Raw genomic sequence first — 22,989 nt, 5'->3', positions numbered from 1 at the left:
GATTATTTATAAGAAATATTATAAGATATGCATCTTTAATTAATTATAAAATTCATTTAGAATCTCCTGCAATGCATGGAAATTTGCTATTGTATAAATTTAATAAAATTTATATAAAATGTACAACTAAAGTGAACTGTAGCATCAATTTCATAGACATTAAGTTTTGGTTGAAATCCAACAAATTTCATCATTTTTATACAAAAATTAGATCAAATTGAATCTAATTATAAGTTGAGTCAATAAATAGTAATGTAATTAGTAGTAGTGAGCACAATCGGGTTGATTCAAGCGGTAAGAGTGACTTATGGTTTTGATGATCCCAAGATCGTGAGTTCAATTTTTTTTTGAGAGTTTATCTCGACAAATTATTAGGGGTGCATCAATAAGCCGCTAGTAACAAAAGTGGGACGATGACCCATAATTAAAAAAAAAAAAGCAATTAGGAGACAAAAAAGGATGTACGGTGGTATTAATTTTATAATTTTATTTTCAAATAAAAATTTTAGAAAATTAAAATATAGACTTATTTCCAATTCTACCCTCACATTCTCCGAAGAGTTTCCAAAAACCAGCAGTTGTGTGAGGAATACTCCGGACATTTCACGGTTCCCGGACATTAGACGACCACGAGGCCCCCGAGGGATTGGTTTTGGATGAGGCGCGCCAAAGCCTCTCTGCAGCTACCAACCCGCGTCCATGGCATTACCTTTGTCGTCCCTTTGCATCTCTCCCAAAGACTCCGCCAATGTCAGTATTACATTATCATCGCGAAAACACGCTTTCCCACCAACACATTCCCCCTATCGTTTGAATCCAACGCGAAGAAATGACGAAACAAAATCAAATGGGCTCAGAACCCGCTGCATTTCACCCAAAAACCAGTCCTTGGTTGGTCCTTTTTACTTGAATTTATATTATAGCAATTGCCCATGTTTTAGCAGTCGGAAAATAAATGAAATTTATAATTTTCGTGGTTTGTGTTTCTGTGGTGTTTCTCTCTCTTTGCTGGGATCTTTTGCGGGTTCTTGAGAAAATTATTTATTCTAGAGAAAATTAATTGTTTGCGTTGTTTTTACGGTGCCTTGAGAAAATTAAGAACTTAACTGAACAAAGCTGAATGGTGTATTGGGTCTCAAGCAGTGGAAAATTTTATGATGCAATAATGTGCTTCCCCACTCCCAAACCCCAGCGTATTCCCAGCCACTAGAGGTAAAACTGCTGTTTATCCGTTTGACTAGTTTTTATTTGGAAACAACTGAATTATTGGCTTTCTTTTTCTAATCCTGCAGGAATAGATAAATTGTAGAATGTAGACAAAAGGCTTGTTATATTTCACTTCTTGTTTGGTTGCTGAGAAGTTAAAACTGAGGAAGTTGTGTTAGTTTCCCCAAATTGATAAACTCGCCACAATTTAGCCAATGGCTGCTTTAGTTTCATTGAGGGAAAATTTTATTTTTTTCATTCTACAAATGACAGAATCTTTTAATTTATTTTTTCAGGTATAAATTTTATTATATGATTCATTTTCTTTTTCGCCGCCTTTTCTGCAACCAAATGAGGAAGATACCTTTTAAATTTCGTAAATAATATTATGTGAACATTTTGTATTGCGTGCAAATTTTAAATTTTTTTTCCTATGTTCAGGAAAGAGTATGCAATATTGCAATTCAATTAACTTATTTCTTGATATGGTTGCCGTAGGTTTAAAGATAATTGGATAATGTTGGGAATTGGGATGTAATATTGTGTCATTGGGATACACGGGCACTAAGCACTTGTGATACAAATGCAAACTAAATGATTATTTAGAAGTTTTGTGTTTTTGTGATTGCATTTTGGTGATATATCCTTTCTTATTGGGGTGAATTTAGATGTTGTCCCAACAAGTATTATGTATTTGTGGCTCATATTTTAGAAGGGTAGTCTACTCAAAGTCTCCAGGTTTGTAGATGCGTGGGAGGTTTCACATGGTGACTGAGATACTTGAAGTGTGGGGAATTTAACACAAAATTCCCAAATCCTGTGAGAAACAAAAATAGAGAAAACACATGCCAAAGAAAAAATAAATCACAAGCAAAAGACAATATTTATGTGTTTCGATAATTTTGCCTATGTCCACGGAGTTGCAGGGATTTCACTATTATCAGGAAGAAAAACACAGAGAGTGCTGCAGTACAATATTTTCTCTCACTCTCTCTCAAACTGTGACAGCCAATAAACCCTAATCACCATAACAACGAATTTATATCCTGCACACAACAATGAGCTACAAAACGGGCCCAAAAAGGCCTATCGGTCCAATCCTTCTCTCCATGGATTAAGCCTTAGGATAAAAGTCTCTCATTAAAAGACCACGCAACATTATTTCAGGTTGGGTCATCATTCGGATCGAGCACAACTAGGCTTCACAAAGCCCAACATGAAGTTGTTGTGTCATTATATTGTTGTATGAAAGAATTTTGGGTTTTTTTGTGCGGGGCCTATATATACACACTTGTAGCTGTGGTTTGAAACTGCAAGGCAATTTCCATTGACAATATAGAGGAGATTTTTGTAGGGGCCCTGATGTAGGCACACTATCAAGCCATGTATATTGCTGTTGTATTCTAGGGTGTATTTCAAAATGAGATGGGTCCAGGCTGTCCTGCTCAGTTGTTTGCCGCCTTCTATGCTGGCCTTGCATACTTCTTACAAGTTGATCATATTATAATTAAGTCTACATGGAATTTATATTTCAGAAGTTTCTGCAGTTCCTTATGTCTGTTTTCAGTCATGCAGGACTCTACAAAGTGGTATGATTTTCCTACCACTTCATACATGTCGACATTGGATTGCAGAATGAAGAAAGTTGAGCGTCTGATTGCTATGATTCTTATTGTTGTTCAAATATCGTTTCCAATACCTTTGGTCGATTTGGATTCTTGGTCAACTTTTATGGCAAAGGCAGTGCTGTACTCTCCAGACACCAAAGTTCCAAGAACGGGAGAATTGGCTTTACGTAGGGCTATCCCTGGAAACACAAATATGAAAGCTATACAGGTTGTTACAACTCACTGAATTTGATTTATTACTCCATGAGTAAACCTACCAATCATTTTTTTTTGCTTTTTTCCTAGGGATCTTTGGAGGACATTGCATACCTGCTAAGAATTCCACAGAGAAAACCCTATGGAACTATGGAGGGTAATGTGAAGAAAGCTTTAAAGGTACCTTCTATTTGTTTTCCATGTGCAATGTGTTTCATGAATGGGAAACGACTTGAGCTTCTAATTCACCAATGCAATTATAGTTTCTGTGCTGTTTGTTTCTTGTTAAAACCAGCACATTGTAGGGGCAGCTTTCTTTTGTTAAGTATCCTACATCGCAAGAAAAAGTTGTTTTAGATTGATGTTAATATGCTGCAGCATTGCTATTTCTTGCATTTCTCAGGTTTTACAATACACTGCCTTATCAGTTATAACTCTTGAGCATGTTTAATCTAAAATTGATATATACATCTATATATATATTTATATATTTCAGTTACAGTCAATTTGTGCATGTGTATTTATATAGTAGATATTTGAGCATCAAACTTATCTTATAATTTAATTGTATAAAAATATTTCTGCGGTCCTAGGTTTATAGTTATCTCCCTTTCTCCCTTAAGAAGTGGGTAGTAATCTCTAGCTCTCTCTCTCTCTCTTTCACACACTTATACATTTAAATTTTAAAGTGAGAAAAGAGGCAGTGATGGATACTATGGTCAGAAAAAGGGAGAAGAAATTACCAATTGCGGTTGGCAACTTTTGGAATTGGGAGAAAGACAACTTTACCCTCTCATAGTTTGATTTCTAAAGTTACGGGTGTATTATGTCATTAGAGGGTGCCCTACCAAAATGCGCTTCCCCTTGATTTGCATTGTGTGTGTGTATTTGTTTGTTATATTTGCTTCCTTTTTGAAATTGATTTCAGATTGCAATGGATGAAAAGGAATCCATTTTGGCAAGTATACCTGCAGACCTGAAGGAAAAGGGTTCCATCTTGTACACATCTCTTATAGAAGGAAAGGTATTACAACACAAAAAAGGATTTGTCTATTATGGATATAAAGATGTTACCAGAAAAACAAAACGTGAAAAGATACCAATAATAAGTGTCTATTTACTTCGTTTCCCTCTAATAGACATGAATTGACTTTATATTTGTGTTAAGATTCCTTAAGGTTCTCTTTGGATATCAGAAAGAAGGAGGGAAAGAAGAGGAAAAAGCTCATATATGAAATTGGAATCTTTTAACTCTTTTGCCTTACCTTTCTCTTATTCTTTCAGAGATCAATATTCCATAAAAAATTTAAAGGCTTACTCCATTTCGTGATCAGTTTTAAGCCCAAAATCCACTTTCCATACTTTCTATAATTTGGTTTTTGGACTTGAACTAAATTAGGAGCATGATAAGTGTATTATCATCGATGATCAGAATAATTTGGATTTGCATCTATGCTCACATTGCTTTACTCTTTTTAACAAGAATGGAATCTTTGAAAAGTTTACTCATATAAGAACATATTGAAAACCTTTGTTTCTATAATAACTGTGAACCTTCCAGTGTGATATCAAAATGCCTACTGCCTTTGCTTGCCAGGGTGGATTGCAAGCCCTTCTCGAATGCATAAAGGACAATGACCCGGATAAAGTATCAATAGGCCTGGCATCTTCTCTGGAAACTGTTGCAGAGCTAGAGTTGTTACAGGTAGCTGCATCTATCCCAGAGTATTGGATGATTCGAGTGTTTATGAACTACAGAGCCAGGAAATTAGAGTTATCGCCGTGCTAATGCATACTGAAATTTTTTTGCATAATAAATAGTTTGATATTTTGCATGTTTTGTACTTAATAGCCATTTAGTTCACTAGAACAAATGGAGGCCTAAATGTTGGTTGCATTTCAACAGGCTCCTGGATTGTCATTTTTATTGCCTAAGCAATACTTTTCATATCCAAGGTAAGGCCTGTCCATAAATTATCATTTAGTGCTTGACTTGATATAATCTGTAATCTGTGCATAAGAATTTACTCTGTTAACTACGCTCTGACTAGAAATGAGTTATCACGTATAAAATTGGTCCGTTGATATTTATATGCTGTGAATCCTACTCTATGTTCTATGGGCGTAATTATATGAAAGCTGAGAGAAGTTGAGTGTTATGACTCATGAGCAATTTATAAAAATGGGTTAAATGCATCGTTTGTTCAAGAAAATGTTTAAGGGCAGTTTGGATTCCCATGAGAAACTCTGCCTGTGTCAGGTTTAAAGTCATATTTTTTAAGAACCGACCCTAATCTTTGAAAGTAGAGTTTTAGTGTGGTGGATAATCAGCATACTAAATATTTTTCATGTTTTATGGATTTAAATGCTGATTATTTGGAAAAAAGAAGAAGAAGAAGAAGGATTGCTGACCTCAACTAGTTGGAGTCGGGATTAAACCTTTCCTGAGCTGAAATGGAAACATGAAGATGGAATTTTAAGTCAGTCTATTTTAATGTAATAGCATGGTCAAGTCATTTTCCATAACACATTTACTAGGGGCCTTGCGGACTTTATTATTTAGCCCATTCTCATTTAACTATTTTGTTTTGTGATTGTGCTGATGTTTCCACATCATATGAGCAACTTTTGTGCTCAAATATTCCATTACATATTTTGATTCTTTTCTATTTTACATACGGATTTAAGGCCTAATGCTTATGGACATGCATGTAATAGGTAGGATTTGAACCGGTAATTAGATACTAGCAGGATTTAGATTGATGTGTTGTTAGATATTAGCTGTTACCAAATAGATCTGTTAGAATACCACTGAAAAGGAAAGGTGTACTCCCAAGAGAAGGGGTGAATTAAGAATTTTAAAATTTCTTTATACCCTCTTTAATTAATTCTTTCTCAACTTATTTTGATTTCAGCAACCACACATGCAACATTGATTTTTAATAACAAGTACAGCTGAAAATTAATTTAGTTATAAACCTTTATGAATGAGTATGAATATACCAATTTGAATGCTTTGTGAATTTTCAAAAATTCTTTTAGCAATTTAATTCAACCAACCAAGATAACCAAGACAAGATTCACAATATAGAATAATTCCAGCAATGCTTCCAAGATTCAGCAATTTAGTAAGTCAGTGTTGAGTTTAAGTATGTAGCTGATAAATGCCCTATATTAATAAACTTGATTTCTCAATATGAAGCACAATAGAAATTTCCAACCACTCTTCCAAAACTCAGAATTTAAAAAAACTTTCAATAAATTAATGAGTCTTGACTCTTGGGTGTTAATCAATCAACGTACTCCCTTACGGTTTCCGTAATAAGTATTGATCAACCAACGTACTCCCTTTCGGTTTCCGCAATCCCAAAGTCAAATTAATTTTCAGCTTATTTAATATCCAATCCACAGTTTATATGAGCAGAAAATTAAGCATCCAACCACGCAGTTTATGTGAGCAGATATTTAAATGAGAGTAGGGAAGAGAGTGACACCGCGAGTTTTACGAGGTTCGGCTATTCCCGCCTACGTCCTCGCCATAGGCAATACATCCAAGGATTCACTATTCCACTCCTTTACGGGTAGGAGCAACCTTTTACAATCCCTCCTTCAATAGGATAGAGTTCTCCTCTCCAAGTGATACCCCACGCTTGGTCCAACAACGATTCAAAAACCTGAACCGTCTACAAAAAAAAGAACAAATTCGGTGTACAAAAACATTCTCTACAAGAGCTTATTAGTACAACAATAAAACAAAACTATATACTTCAATTCCAAATAACAATAGAGAGAATTTGAAGCTTTAAAAGTATATCACCGTGAGCTTCTTTCTTGATGGAAAGCATTCAGTATATGCTTAGAGATTTGTGAGAATTTCATAGCAAAACTCAGTAGAAAACTTCAGCAAGTATGTGAGCAAGAGAGCTTTGAAAGTATTGTAAGCAAGAAAGCTTTCATTGCTGTGTATTGCTTGGTATATTCAAAAATTTTGTCTCAGGGGGCATTTATAGATGTAAAAAGGTTAATTTCGTGTTCCCCAAGTGACTTGGAGTGTTTTCCAAATTTTCATAACGAATACTTTTCAAAAACTCAATTTTGGAAACTTTCCGTTATCTTTAAAATTTGAATTTTCGAAGAGTCAGTCGACTGGATCACGAAGGGTCAATCGCCTGGATCATTAAAAACACTGAAAATTCAAAGGCAGTAAGGTGTCAGTCGACTGGGTTGTCAAGAGTCAGTCGCTTGGGTCCTCTCAGGTTTTCCCAAATTCATTTTGTCTACATGTCAGTCGCCTGTGCCATCGCAGTCAGGCGCCTGGACAAACAAAATTGCTGTTTATTCTTTTTGTTTCCAAAATCTTTTTGCTCTTTTATATTCCCCAAAGTAATTTAAGACTTTTGAAAAATATTTTCCAGGGTTTTTCAAAATTTGGTCTCTAAGTCAATGATTTTCCTAATAAGCTTCAAATCCAACCATATCATCATTTGAATGAAGTACTAACATAGATATTCTCTTAAGACTTAAAACATATTCTAAGCTTGGAGTCTTCATGCTTGTCATTTGCCGAGTCCATCTTGCCTTTAAACTTCAATTCTCTAAACTTTCATTAAGTCATCTTTGGAATTCATGCTTTCATGTCCTTTAAGCTTTCATTTCCTTTTCATGTAGTCTTGCAATGAGCTTCATGATAACTTGAACTTGAGTTTAAAAACCTGATTCCTGAAGTGTCATTACTTTCACCAAAACATGTTAAATTACCTTTGATTTGTTATCATCAAAATAAGATTAGTAACCCATATTAGGCCAACAATCTCCCCCTTTTTGATGACGACAAATGAGGAGCAAAAGTGAGGAGTTTTTTCGTGTTTTATTATTAATTTAAAATAAAATATTAAATAATACTCTGTTTGGGAAAAAATTTCCTAGTCTAATGCTTACGTAATCTCGCAGCTCGTTGCTGCGAGATTTTCCACGCGTCAAAAACCTAAAAGCTCTGGTCAATCAAATCTCGTAGTTTCGTCCTGTGAGATTTAAACAAATCTTGCAGCTTGGTGCTGTGAGATTTACCACATGTCGAACACTTGTAGCCTTGGTCAATGAAATCTTGCAACTTGGTCCCGCGAGATTTGCCACGCGTATATATTTTAAATTAAAAATTCATTTTTTTATACCCAATAAAAAAAAAAAAAATAGCTGACTTATTATTTTTTTGGGAGTCCTTAAATGCACTTCATTTAAAATGCATTTTAATAGAATTTATTTATTTGATTATATGGCATAAATTGACCATTTGTTTAAAATTTATAAAAATCTACGCATTGCCATGATCATTGTTGATATCATCATTAAAATAAGAAAAAATATTTAATAATAGGCACAACACACGATTCATTTATATTATATTTCCATAGTTCCAAATGAATATTGTTCGAGCAATGGTTTTGTAAAAAAATATAAAAATTGACTACGTTCATTTAGATAGTATTTGTAAAAAAGAAACCCAAATATGTTTCTTAGTCATTAGTAAAAGTATATAAATTACTCTTTGCTTGAGTCACTCCTTCAGTAGATTTTAAAATGCTTATTTATGTACTTTGTTTATTTCTAATTGTTAAAAATTTATTTATTTATTTTAAAAAAAAAACAAGATTTTCAAACTCAATTATTATCATGAATGATGATAATCATATACAATCATTGTTGTAGAGTTTTTAATTAGGGTCATGCATAAAAAAAATTACTCCAACATGCATTCAATGAGTATTTTATAGAATTAGGTATCCAACACCAACATAATTTGGGTTTTCAAAAAATGAAGCGCAAATTTTTATTTCAGGACAACGATGATAATTGCACAACTTTTATTCACATATACATGTTGGGGAAAATGAATAAACATTCCCAATTATAATTAAATAATACAACGATACTATACAAATGAAATGAAAATAATAAATGCTATACAAATGAAATGAAAATAATCAATGCTATACAAATGAAATGAAAATAATCAATGATATACAAATGAAATGAAAATAATGCTATACTACTTGGTGCTGTAGCGAGGTCGTCTTCGGGGTCGTGGTGGCCGCCGTCTGCGTCTACCCTCTCCCTACTGGTCATCTGCATCAGGTGTTCTGTCCCGTGGTTGTCCGGTATGTGGATCATCTCCGCCAAGAGGTATTGCGTAATTATCATAAATGCCAAGCGCACGCGGAGAGAACTGATATGATGTCTCTAGACGAGAACGAGGCGGCATAGCGGGTGCATCGACCTCCTCCCTATTGAAAATGTCATCCAATAAAAAAGACATCGATGGGGTGGTAGCAGAATCAGAAGGGGCATCAGCCTATCTACTGGACGGTCCCGCAATATCAGCTGCACTGGAAGGCGCATACGGTGCTGACGGACCGAACACGTACTCCGCCTGTACAACTGGTGGCAAGGAGATGGGACTCACTGGACGACTAGAGGAGGCATGTCGTCCTCCTCGTACTGGAGCTAGTCGACCTCCTCGTGCAGGTACATCAAGTCGAGCAGCTGGGATCCGTTGACCGTCCTCGTGGACAAGGTCCAACGCAGCACTCATCAATCGGTGGACAGCGGGATTTGGCGAGATCTGATTTGCCTCATGTAGTATGTTAGCCTGCATGATAGGAAAAAAAATTGGTTAACCCATGCAAATCGTAATGTGCACGTAACAAAAGCAAGTGTGGGTTAAAGTCTTCTTACAAGGCTCAAATATACAGCAGCGGTCTTGTCGATGAAGCGGCGTGTGATGGACCTATACCAGGTAAAGTATAGGTCATCCGGACGCATCAGACAGTCCTCCACCACTCCTAGTATAATGTACTCTTGCCGATGCTCCCACGCAGTCACGAAAATCGTGTGTGTAGCCGCCTAGTCTGTGACCCCTCGACCGCGTCCGTCCTTGCAATGGAGGTCATCCCTAACTACATCTACCCCTGACGTCAAGAAGCGGTCGAGAATGCCCTGTCGATACTCGAATTGCCGCATGACTCGGTCAGGGAGATACCACTCGATAATATGAAAGCATATAAGTGGCACTCGGGTTGCCCACAGGTCACTCCCAACTGCATAATCGGGAGGTATATCAGCTAGAATCTCAGCCGTGTAAAGCCTCCATAGGAATTGCACTTAAACATAAATAAAATTTAAGCAAACTATACGTAACTGGAAGAAAGAAAGAGACTACTATGTGCTACACTTTAATCGGACTATACCTCATGCTCCTGGTGCATGTCCAACTTGAACCTGTACCAGGGCAATGCGTGTTGCGCAACCGACGGCGCCCTCAAGTCATCCCTCTATCTGTATAAGATGAAATGTAAGTTTACGAATGTAACGACAAGTAAGTACTACGAATTAGTATTTGTAGTACTTATAGAGTGAATGAGGAAGGATAAATGATGTTGGTACTAACCGGCGGTATGCGAGTGGGAGTGGATCAACTGGACGACCGTCCTGGCCCCTCTGAATCTGCAGGAAACCTCGCCGTGTAGGAGCCAAGGACGAAAATCTCTCTCAGGCCCAAACCTGTAGTAAGCGGAGGGGGCCAGCAATCTGTGTTTTCGATAGGTGAGTGGTGCGACACATCTCCCTGTAAAGCCACGCCAAAGTCGCGGACCCCCAACTGTACGAGGGAATCGCTCCTAGGTCTGCAAGGAGTGGAAGGAACATCAGATGCACGTAGCTTCCCAAAACGTCACAAAATAGCACCCCACATATCAAGCGCAATAGGTGGGCTCGTGCATGGCACGCTATAGTTTGCGTATCTGCATCTGCCGGGAGCTAACGAAACATATCCCCCTCGAGAAACCGCATATGAATGCATGCACCAACTAACTCGTTGTCAGGTGGCATGACTCTTAACAAACGCTCGCACAGAGTACACAGGGCGAGTCGTCCCTGACGGTCTGTAGGTCCCTTTACTGGCTCGACAATACAACCATTGACGGAGCTCCCATCAATCGGCAGTCCGAACAAAATGGCGATGTCTTGGAGTGTGACGGTGGCCTCCCTGTGAGGTAGGTGGAACATGTGCGTCTCAAGTCTCCGTAGCTCCAGCAAAGCGGTAACGAGATGCCAATCCAGCTGGATATGGGCAATCCGATATATACCATAAAATCTTGCATCGCGTATCCAGCTGACGATGCGGTCATTAGCCTCCAACTAGCACTCGGAAAATTGCGTGCCCCCTCGGCAGAACAAGGGGTCAGCGGTGATGATCGCCGATTGTCAACACGCTCTGATCAAACGGCCCTGGATCGATCTTGCAAAATGCACCACCGTAATACAATAAATATATAAAAAAGTAGTGTACTAAAAATCCTATAAGTGCATGCGAAGTCAATGTGATGGTCGAACTGCATCCCTAGGTTGGGTCCTTCTCGGACACCTTGTGCGGTTATGTCCATCTTGATGACATATGCTGCACGTGCTCCTCTTCCTACCTTCCCTTTCATCCATCTCATTGTGTATACGTGAGCTCCTAGGCCGACTTTTATGTTGAGCATATGCAGGATTTGCCTGTAAAGTCGGCAACAAAGATGCTGGCTAGTACGCCTTATGCATAATTGGATGAAAATCCACAGCATATGTCTTATAGTGCTCGGCAGTGCTCCAACATGGCTCAACGTACTGGATAGCATTCAACCGTGTCTCTACACATACAACGAGAAGGTGGGAGTAGGAAAAGTGTAAAGATTGCCACGTCCCACATGAACATTTGTGTCTACCTTGAATGTTCAAAGTTTGGACGTTGTTTCCTTTATGGGGCCTCAAATGCGCGGTCGTGATGCTAAAACTACCCCTAGAGCGGTTGAATGTCGTGACTCGATGTCCAGTCGCCTTTAATTTTCTTTTTTCCATCACTAGCAATATATGCGGAGTGAATGCATGTCCTCCAGATATTGCGTTATGAGCAGCTTCCTGTCGGCTATTAAAATAATGTGCAACACGATAAAATGTGAGTTGCACAAGAGCCGTTATTGGGAGGCTATGAGCGCCCTTTAGGACGGCGTTGAAACATTCCACAAGGTTAGTAATCATGTTCCCATTACCTTCGTCCACCGTCGTGGCATTGAGTCCACATATGAGGAGGGGTTTGATCAAAAAACGACTTTGCTGGTTTTCCACCCTCCTCGAATATCCTTTCCATCCACTCATCAAATTTTCTTACGTGATGCTCCCTTCCCGCTCGCTCAGCCATATGCTTAAGATTGACGTAGTGTATTTTTGTATTAAAGTTGTTGACCACGTGTCGAAGGCAGAATCGGTGGTGGGCATGTGGTGGTTGTCAATCGGGATTGTGTTGCACTGTAGTGAGAATTCTTGGATGCCGATCTGATATAAGGCAAATGTCGTCTCTATCGGTAATGGAATGAAGACAACACAGAAACCAATTCCATGTGTCTAGGCTTTCCTCTTGAACAATATAAAATGTAAGGGGAAATATTTGCCTATTTGCATCTAAACACGTTGCAATTAGGAGTTTACCCTTATACATACCGTACAAGTATGTCCTGTCCACACATATAACGGGAGAGTAGTGACGAAAATCCTGAATAGATGCTGTGAACGACCAAAATATGGATATAAATGTCGCGGTGTTCTCTCTACCTAGAATAGGAGTCCACCTCCACTTTACTATAGGACCAAGATTGTACGTGCACATTGTTTCCATCCACTTCGGCAAAGTTTGATAAGACATCTCTCAATCGCTGAATACTTGGGCAATTGCCTTCTGTTTGCCCAACCAAACCTTCTTGTACAAGATCGAATAACCGAAGCGACGATCTATGAACTCTTTCAATGTGGCGATTGATGTCGATGCATCTCCCCTGATCATATTCACGATCTCCCTAGCAATGAGGGACAATGTGATTTGGTTATGGTCCTGCGAGAGAAGATCATTCAAACACGTGTGCGGACCACCATATTGGGTGATTTTGAATAATCTGTGTTTCATCCGATACATTGCATGCACTCTCCATCCACAATCAGACTCCTTACACCTAACAACCCATAATACTAGGATAGACTGCACAGCGTGGAAGTCATGGTAGGTTAGAGCGTGATATATTCATACTGCCGCTATCAACTGATCCTTCGACCCAAATAACATCCCCCTACTTAGCTCAGACGATTCATCCCAACGAGTCGCCCCATATAGGGAGCTCTTCATCATGGGACAAATTTGTAGCATCTATGTCAATTACACTGTACATAGGAGGTTTGTCCATAAACTGGGTGTTGTACGTGCCATCATTCGTTTCACCGGGGAGGGGGTGGATTCACATCATCGGGGAACTCATTCAACCCTTCACCCGTTTCCTGCTCGTACGTGTCATCTTGTAAATTAACATCATTCGTAATGTTCATCCCCTCGTCTAACGCATTGTTCACAATGGCGAACAACGATCTTGGACGTTCTGTTGGAACTTCTTTGCAACCTCCATGATCATCTGTGTGAAGAACAGGTCTTTCGTTCGTCAGCGGCTCGAACGACGATCCCGGATATTCATTGTAATCCACAACAAGCATCCCATAACATTCGCACTCATGTATGGTTGAATACCTTCTTCTGCAGTCATGTCATAATGACGTGTCTGTTGGGTGTCTTTCTCCGCTTCAACCACATGCTCGGCAGATGTTCCCATCTGCCTATCCGCGGTGACACCCATGTGAGGAATGGTTTCGACATATAACTACACAATTAAATATGTCGTACCTACGCGGTGTGCATCTAACACAATGCGCAGACTGTGATCATCAGATACGGGAATAGCCTCATGGAAGACTGTATCATTATACCCTTGCATAGGGTATCTTGCGGTCACTCGCAATGCATATTGATCTGGATCAATATGCAAATATTGATATATTTTCGAGTACAATTTATTTAATCTACACCTACGACCAATTGGAATTGGTCGAACTGGCGTAGTACTATAACTAACACCCTCTACTTCGGTGATAATTCCCCCCGTCCCCCCCCCCAATATACAACAATAACGTAACCGGAGCACTGCTTGAGCTTCTTGCCATTTAGATCGACCTCAGAAGATTATAAAAATTTACGAAAATCAAAATTGTATATGTCTTCAGTAATTTACACTTGCTCTAATTTTTCATTTTTTCACTAATTGCTCTTTTCTAGTAACACTTAATTTTTTTTTAATGTGCATAATTGAATCATGAAATTTGCAATAATAATTAGGCATTATAAATAATATTTTCTACTTAATATAATTTACATTATTACTTTCTACTTAACAAGAATACATATCATATAGTAAATTAACATGTTCTACATGTCGGTTCAATTTTTTATATCTTTTTATAAAAATTTAAAATTGTATTTTATTAACCAACAAATGCACTTGATTATCCAGCTGGGAATTTTTCATAAATACAAAAAATACACCTTTATGGAATATTTATATCTTTTTATAAAACTTTAAATTTGTATTTTATGAACCAACAAATGCACTTGGTTAACTAGCTAGGAATTTTTCATAAATACAAAGAATACAACTTTATGGAATACAAAAGCCACACATGCAATGCAGAAAACACTTGCATGAAATAATAAATACGAACAAAAATGCTGAACCAAATAGTTTTATTTCTTATTTCTATTTTTTTAATAATTACAAAAAATGCCACTCTATTTTTCAATTATCCACTATTTACAGTTCTAGGGGATTTGGATCAATCAATTCACAAAATACGTTTTGGTGTAAAAATTTTTAACAACCACAATGTAGCAGCAGTAAAGAAACAAAAGCTCAAAAAAAACATGGTGACTGCGTGAGATTAAAAAAAACTGAAAAAAACATGGTTTCCAAACAAATGTTTGCCATGTACAAATTTTTAACAACCACAATGCAGCAGCAGTAAAGAAACAAAAACGAAAAAAAAACATGGTGACTGCGTGAGATTAAAAAAAACTAAAAAAAACATGGTTTCCAAACAAATATTTGCCTTGTACAAATTTTTACCAACCACAATGCAGCAGCAACAGCAGTAGTAATAGTAATAAAATATTATTCACCAAAATTCAGAAATGACTTTATTTGAACAGCAAATGAAATGGAAAAACTGAAAGGAAGTAAAATACATGCCTCCTCAAATTTGGGCATTTACAAATGATGCCTTCAAACAGCAAATTGAAGGTGATATGGACTAATTTATGTACACACTAACAATTTTATGTGCCACACTAACAATTCTATCAATCAAAAAGTGTGTATTTTCAATTCAAAAATAAATGAGCTTAGGGTTTCAAAGTGAACTTACCCCCATCTCCCCCTTTTATAACTTCCTCCTCAACGTTCACGCAACGGTAAGCCAGACTGAAATGAGCAACGGTAACCTGCAGCGTTCACGAACAACGGCAACCTGCAGATGTCTGGCCTCTGCCCTCTGCTCTGCTGCACGCATCTCCGGTCTTTATCTCTTTGCTCTCCTGCTCTGTTGGCGAAGAAAATTGAAGGAGAAAGGGCATCTGAATGGGCGAAGCAAATCTCGCAGCTTGGTCCTGCGAGATTTGCCACGCGTCAGCTCACGGGTCATCTCCGAAGAAAATCTTGCAGCTTCGTCCTGCGAGATTTACTTCCCCCACATTGCCACGCGTCACCACGAGAAACGCTGCATGTTTAAATCTCGCAGCACCTAGCTGCGTGATTACGTAAGCATTAAATTGGAAAAAATTTTCCCAAACAGAGTATTATTCAATATTTTATTTTAAATTAATAATAAAACGGGAAAAAACTCCAAAAGTGAGTGAACCTTGATAAGGCTCCCCTTTACAATTAGCATATTTTTAACAATGTTTTGAAAGTACAATAATCATCCATATGATAGTTTTAAATAGTATCAACTTCAGTTTCAGATTGCATGAACGTTCATATTGCAAGATCTCATTTGTCAATAATATATCAGATTCATTTCATATATCAGCATTTCAACATATATCAGCATATCATATATCATTCTCAATTTTGCAACTTTACTCTCAATTTTGCTCAATCCTTCTCCCTCTATTGACATCAATCAAAAAGAGAAAAGAAATAACAAGGCAAAGTCCAAAGTCGACACAAATTCATACACAAAAAGATATTCATATAGAACCATAGGTGGACATAGTGTCATAAGCAACTTTGAGATACATACCAAAAAAAAAAAACTGAGATACAACCCGAAACATAACAAACTGAGTACATATATATATAGCAATGAGATGTACAACAAAAATTGATATAGCACTGAAATACACATCATAGCGGAAAAAAAAAACATCAAGCATCAGCATCAGCATCAGCTGCATCATCATCAGCATCAGCTGCATCATCATCTCCAAATCTTTCATCATCTCCTTCATCTTTCTCTTCCTCAAATTCCTCATCAAATGCATCATCACTAGGATAACGTGAGGAACTAGCCTGATACTGTTCCAAATGGCTAAGTCTTTGATCAATTGAGGAAATACTAGACTGAAGTGAGGTATTACTTTCCTTAAGAGACTGAAGTCCTAAGCGTACGTCACTACTAAAAATAGTAAACTGATGATGAAATGGTATGAACCCTGAAGGAGCATCAATCTGATGTTCTGGCTGCTGATCAGGAGGTGGAGCATGCTCAGGTGCTTGCCTTGGTGGTCTTCTTCCTCTTAGAAACCAACCCTGCTCATGTTTCTCATATCCTATCTGTTTCAGAGTTGTAGAGTTCAAAAGATCATATCGAGTTTTCTTTATGAACAACTCATTTGGACTGATGATACTAAGATGAGAAAACAAGATATTAAGGATGCTGTTATATGGAAGAGTGACCCGTCGTGCTTCCAATCTTGTCCACATCCATTTCAGAATCAAACTAGACAAGTCAAGTTTCTTCCCTTTCAAAAGGCACCACATGATAAAGCAGTCCACGTATGACATGTAATCGTGTGATCCGGCCTGGGGTACAATATTGTATGTTATGATTTTCTGAAGTATCTGTGCGTGAAGGTTCAACTGTGTATACTTAGGAGGATTCCTAAATTGATCTGGTGCTTTGACCATAATTAACGGTAAAAATTCCTCGGGGGTGAAACCTTGGTCCATGATACAGGTACGTGAGAATTCAGGACACTCAAAATCACCTTGGTCAATACGAAGAATGGGGGCGAAGGTTTGTGGTGTTAATGATATTCTTTGTCCTCTTACTTCGGTAGTGAGTACCGATTGATTTTGAACCATATTCGCATAAAAGATCTTAACGAGATTTGGGTATAGGCCCTTCGCTTGATAAACCACAAGATTTTTCCAACCTATCGCCCTAAACATCAGTAGAATATTCGGAAAATCTGCTACAAAGAAAGTTGTGTCAATGATCTTACCAAGTATTGAATTAGTTGCTCGAAGATATTCCTATATCTTTGTTTGGCGAGAGAAGCAACAAGCCATTGGTCAATGTTGTCTTCTTCTTGTTCAGAGGTAGGACCTCGATTCACTGTGCGTTTGGTTCATGGCATTTTGATGAACAAACGCAATAGAAAACCCTAGAAATCCATATGGGGAAGATGTGGGAAGATAATTTCCGCTTTTTTAATGAGATTTTGGGTTTAGAAGCAACAAGGATGGAAGAAAATGAGTTCGGGTGAGTTGTGGAGCAAAGTCCAGTTGATTGGAATGAAAGAAATTAGGGTTTCGCGCTCAAAATATATAAAGCCCCGATGATGCAGTCGACTGGGGTCTCAGAAGTCAGTCGCCTGACTGATAGAGAAACTGAATTCCTGCAAGTTAGTGGCCGATGTCGACTGGAGTCACTGAGCTTAGTTGCCAGACTTCCCAAAAATTTCAATTTTTCTTCTTTTCTTTTCTTGTATTCTTTCTAAACCACTTCCCTATTGTGTAATAGGTCAAGTTCTCTTCTTATTGATATAAACCTGTCTTCTAGAAGAGGTTTGGTAAAAATATCTGCCCATTGATCACTTCTATTTACAAATTCTAGTATGATATCTTCTTTTTGCACATGATCTCTTAGAAAATGATGTCTAATGTCTATATGCTTGGTTCTTGAGTGTGATATTGGATTTTTAGAAATGTTATAGCACTCGTATTATCACACTTAATAGGTATAGCAGAATATTGTAGATTAAAGTCCTTTAATTGTTGCTTCATGTAGAGTGTTTGTGCACAACAACTCCTTGTTGCTACATACTCAACTTTAGCAGTAAATAAGGCTACGGAGTTTTGTTTCTTAGAGAACCAAGATACTAGAGATCGTCCTAGAAAATGATATGTACCACTTGTACTTTTTCTATCAATTTTACATCCAGCGTAATCGGCATCTGAATAACTAATCATTTCGAATCCAGTGTCCTTAGGATACCAAAGTCCTAAGTCAATAGTACCTATCAAGTATCTTAAAATCCTTTTTTACAGCTATTTGATGAGATTCTTTAGGAGCTGATTGAAATCGTGCGCACATGTATACGCTAAACATTATATCCGGTCTACTAGCTGTCAAGTATAACAAACTTCCTATCATATCTCGATAGTATTTCATATCTACTGGTTTTCCTTTTTCATCCTTATCAAGACTTATGGAAGTACTCATTGGAGTTCCTATAGGCTTGCTACTTTCCATGTCAAATTTCTTAAGCATGTCTTTTATATATTTGGATTGATTTATAAAAGTTCCATTCTTTGCTTGCTTAATTTGTAGTCCTAGGAAGTAGTTCAATTCTCCCATCATGCTCATTTCAAATTCCTCTTGCATACACTTAGCAAATTCCTTACATTAATCATTATTTGTTGCACCAAATATGATATCATCCACATAGATTTGGATAATGAGCATGTCTTCCTTCTTAGTTTTGATAAATAATGTGCTATCTACCTTTCCTCTAGAAAATCCCTTTTCTAGTAAGAATCCACTTAACCTTTCATACCAAGCCCTAGGGGCTTGTTTCAATCCATACAAGGCCTTTGTTAACTTAAACACATAATCAGGATTTTGAATATCCTCAAAGCCCGGTGGTTGTGCTACATATACTTTTTCATTTATAAAACCATTTAGGAATGCACTCTTCACATCTATTTGATAAAGTTTGAATTCTTTGTGAGATGCATATGCTAATAGCATTCTCATGACTTCCATTCTAGCTACGGGAGCAAATGTTTCATCGTAGTCCATTCCTTCTTCTTGGTTATATCCTTGAGCCACAAGTCTAGCTTTATTTCTTACCACAATTCCATTTTCATCCTTTTTATTCCTAAATACCCACTTTGTTCCAATAATTGAATGGTCATCCGGTTTAGGAACTAATTTCCATATTCTATTTCTTTCAAATTGATTTAATTCTTCTTGCATAGCCACTATCCATGAATCATCACTTAGAGCTTCTTCAACGTTCTTAGGTTCATCTTGAGATAAGAATGCATAATGATTACATAGATTTTAAATGAAGATCTAGTAGATACACCTTGTGATGGTTCTCCTATGATTTGATCTCTAGGATGATTTCTTACAAATTTCCATTCTTTGGGTAACTTGGAATTCTTTGTAGCATCATCATTTGAAGTTAATTCATTTTTCTCTTCTTTCACTTCTATAATTTCTAAGTCTTCTGGTTTTCGAGTGGTTTGAACTTCTTCAACATTTATTGTTTTATTAAATGGATTTTCCTCATCAAATGTTACATGAATTGATTCTACTATTTTGAGAGTTCTTTTATTATAGATTCTAAATGCTTTACTCTTTAATGCATTTCCTAATAATATTCCTTCATCGGCTTTTGCATCAAATTTACCTAAATCATCTTTATCGTTTAATACAAAGCATTTCCATCCAAATACATGAAAATAAGATATGTTAGGCATTCTACCTTTCCATAGTTCATAGGGAGTCTTATTTAGCCTTGATCTTATGGATACTCTATTTATTACATAGCACGCGGTATTTACCGCCTCAACTTAAAAATACTTAGGTAGCTTATGCTCATTGAGCGTAGTCCTAGCCATTTCTTGAAGAGTTCTATTCTTTCTTTCGACAACACCATTTTGTTGAGGAGTTCTAGGTGCTGAAAAATTAAGTTTTATTTCATGTTCATTACAAAATTTTTCAACTTCTTTGTTGTTGAATTCTCTTCCTTGATAACTCCTAATATTTGAGACACCATATCCTTTTTCATTTTGAAGTCTCTTGCACAAATTCATTAACATATTACAAGCTTCATCTTTGGAGGTTAAAAAGAGTACCCAGGTAAACTTGGAGTAGTCATCAACTATGACAAAAGCATATTGTTTTCCTCCTATGCTTTGTGTTCTAGTAGAACCAAACAAATCTAAATAAATAAGTTCTAGGGGTCTACTAGTAGAAATATGTTTCTTCTTTTTAAAGCTTGTCTTAATTTGCTTCCCAAGTTGGCAAGCATCACAAATTTTGTCTTTTGTGAATTTTGTGCTTGGTAAACCTTTGACTAACTTCTTTCTAGATAAGTTTGATAATAATTCCATGCTTGCATGTCCTAGTCTTCTATGCCAAAGTCAACCAACTTCATTCATAGCAGCTAAGCAAGTCTAAGTTTATACAATATACATTATTTACTCTATAAGTTGTAAATAGAACTTCATGTTTTCTTGGATTTTCAACTATGCATTTATCTTGTTTAAAGATTATGTCAAACCCTTTATCACTTAATGGGCTTATGCTTAAAAGATTATGTTTTAACCCATCCACCAGTAAAACATTATCTATTGTTAATGAAGATTCATTACCTATTTTTCCGATTCTGATGATTTTACCTTTAGCGTCGTCGCTGAACGTGACATACCCTCCATCTTTTTGAACTAGGGTGGTGAACTTTGTTCTATCCCTAGTCATGTGTCTTGAACATCCGCTGTCCAAGTACCATTTTTCCTTTGATGGAGTGGTCCTAAAGCATACCTACAAGGAAGGATTCAAGGTGTTACTTTTGGAACCCAAACCTTCTTAATTCTTTTTAAGCCATATCTACTTTTAGTGTTTACTTTCCATTCATTTTGGATTTTGACATATTTCTTTTTGAGTGGACGATTAAACTTTATGTGTCCCTTATTCCTACACAAGAAGCAAGTAGTGTGTTCATAAATATTTGTAGAAGATGTACTAGCATAGTATTTTGCTTCTTTTACGAAATATCCCATAAATAGGTTGTTCTTCTTTTTTGCTTTCAATTCTATTGTATCCAATTCCTTCTTTATCACTAATCATTCTTTGTTGTCCAACCATCTTTTCATATTTTTTTTTTCCTCTAGTAAAATTATAGATGATCTTGTTTTTATCTTCAATTTTACTTTTCAGGTTACTTATTTCTAACTCTTTCTTGCTTTCCCCATTTACTTGTAGTTTTACCAAATCTTGAGACATGTTTATATTTTTCATGAGATCATCAATATGAGAGTCCTTTTCTTTGTCAGCTGATTTAGAAGTTTCTAGCTGATTTTTCAGATTTTCATTTTGTTCTTTCAAAGCTATATTCCTTTTAGTTACTTTTATGAACCTATTGTGTAAGGCAAATAATTCAGCCTGGAATTCTTTGTATGAAGGCATACTATCGCATGAATCATTTCATGACTCTTCACTAGACTCTTCTCATGAACTATAATAGGAGTTTACCTCAGCATTGTGAGCCATGAAGCATATGTTGGCAACTTCTTGTTCACTTGATTCGTTCTCTGATTCGTTTGAGCTTGTATCATCCCATGTAGCTTTCATTGCCTTCTTTTTCTTCTTTTTGTCTTTCTTCAGCTATGGACAATCAGGTTTAATATGCCCAACCTTTTTGCAGTTATAACACGTAGGAGGTTCACTCTTAGTTTCCTTTTTGTTTGTTTCTCCTTTGTTAGTTTTTGATCTTCTAAACTTCAGAGGGAACTTCCTATTCTTCCTAAAAATTTTTCCAAGTCTTCTAGTAATGAAGGCTAGTTCTTCATCATCTAATTCATTTTCTTCGTCTTCATCACTAGAGCTTTCTTCGGTAGCCTTAAGGGCTATTGATTTCTTATTTTTATTATTATTCTCATAATTTCTTTTGTTTATCGCCATCTCATATGTGAGAAGGGATCCAATTAACTCATCAAGAGATGTATTTTTCAGGTTTCTTCCTTCTGTGATTGTTGTGGCTTTGGGTTCTTATATTGTAGGAAGTCCTCCAAGGATTTTCCGAATCATTTCATATGTTGAGTAATTTTTCCCTAAAGCATTTAAGGAGTTTATTATGCGAGTAAACTTAGTCTACATGCTAGTGATAGTTTCATCTGAGTTCATCCTAAAGGCCTCATACTTGCTTGTGAGCATGTCGATTCTACTATCTCTAACATCGACTGTTCCTTCATAGGTTACCTCTAACTTATCACAAATTTCTTTGGCTAACTTACATGCCATGACCCTATTAAACTCATTTACATCCAAGGCACAATATAGTGCATTCATGACACTTGAATTAACTTGCAGCATCTTAAAATCATTATAGGTCATGTCGTTTTCCTCGTTGGGTACTTCTTTGCCATCAACTAATTTAGTGGGGATGTGGTCACCATGTGTGACAACTTTCCATGCCTTCCAATCCACGGTTTGTAGATAGATTCTCATTCTTTGTTTTCAAAAAGTGTAGTTTACATCACAGAAAATAGGAGGTCTAGTTGAGGATTGACCCTCAGCAAAAGGGGATACACCTAGGTGTGCCATTTAGATCTTTATGTAGCTTCTAGATTAAGATTTGCTACAACTTGGCTTTGATACCAATTGAAAAGGGAAGGTGTACTCCCAAGAGGGGGGGTGAATTGGGAATTTTAAAATTTCTTTTTACCCTCTTTAATTAATTCTTTCTCAACTTATTTTGATTTCAGCAACCACACATGCAAGATTGATTTTTAATAACAAGTATAGTTGAAAATTAATTTAGTTA

At 36.9% G+C, this 22,989-nt stretch overlaps 1 protein-coding gene across 3 annotated transcripts in view; it reads left to right on the top strand.

The window, feature by feature from the left end:
* Positions 1-588: 588 nt before the first annotated feature.
* The window catches only part of LOC131155094 (peptidyl-prolyl cis-trans isomerase CYP37, chloroplastic), a 37,614-nt gene continuing 15,213 nt past the window's right edge, over positions 589-22,989 (top strand). Inside the window, exons 1-6 of one of the 3 annotated variants that reach the window (XM_058108019.1) lie at positions 589-891; positions 2,782-3,042; positions 3,120-3,209; positions 3,958-4,053; positions 4,627-4,734; positions 4,936-4,985. In XM_058108019.1, the coding sequence (XP_057964002.1) occupies positions 700-891; positions 2,782-3,042; positions 3,120-3,209; positions 3,958-4,053; positions 4,627-4,734; positions 4,936-4,985 (797 nt within the window). In that variant the 5' untranslated portion in view covers positions 589-699. Of the gene's footprint in view, positions 1,213-2,773; positions 3,043-3,119; positions 3,210-3,957; positions 4,054-4,626; positions 4,735-4,935; positions 4,986-22,989 lie in introns of all 3 variants that reach the window. The other 2 variants (XM_058108033.1, XM_058108025.1) reach the window with 2 other exon arrangements.

Source organism: Malania oleifera, chromosome 1 (assembly GCF_029873635.1).
Source record: "Malania oleifera isolate guangnan ecotype guangnan chromosome 1, ASM2987363v1, whole genome shotgun sequence".
In the NCBI taxonomy this organism is placed as follows: domain Eukaryota; kingdom Viridiplantae; phylum Streptophyta; class Magnoliopsida; order Santalales; family Ximeniaceae; genus Malania; species Malania oleifera.
Note: the sequence above shows the minus strand (reverse complement) of the source record. Positions and strands in the feature narration are given on the sequence as shown.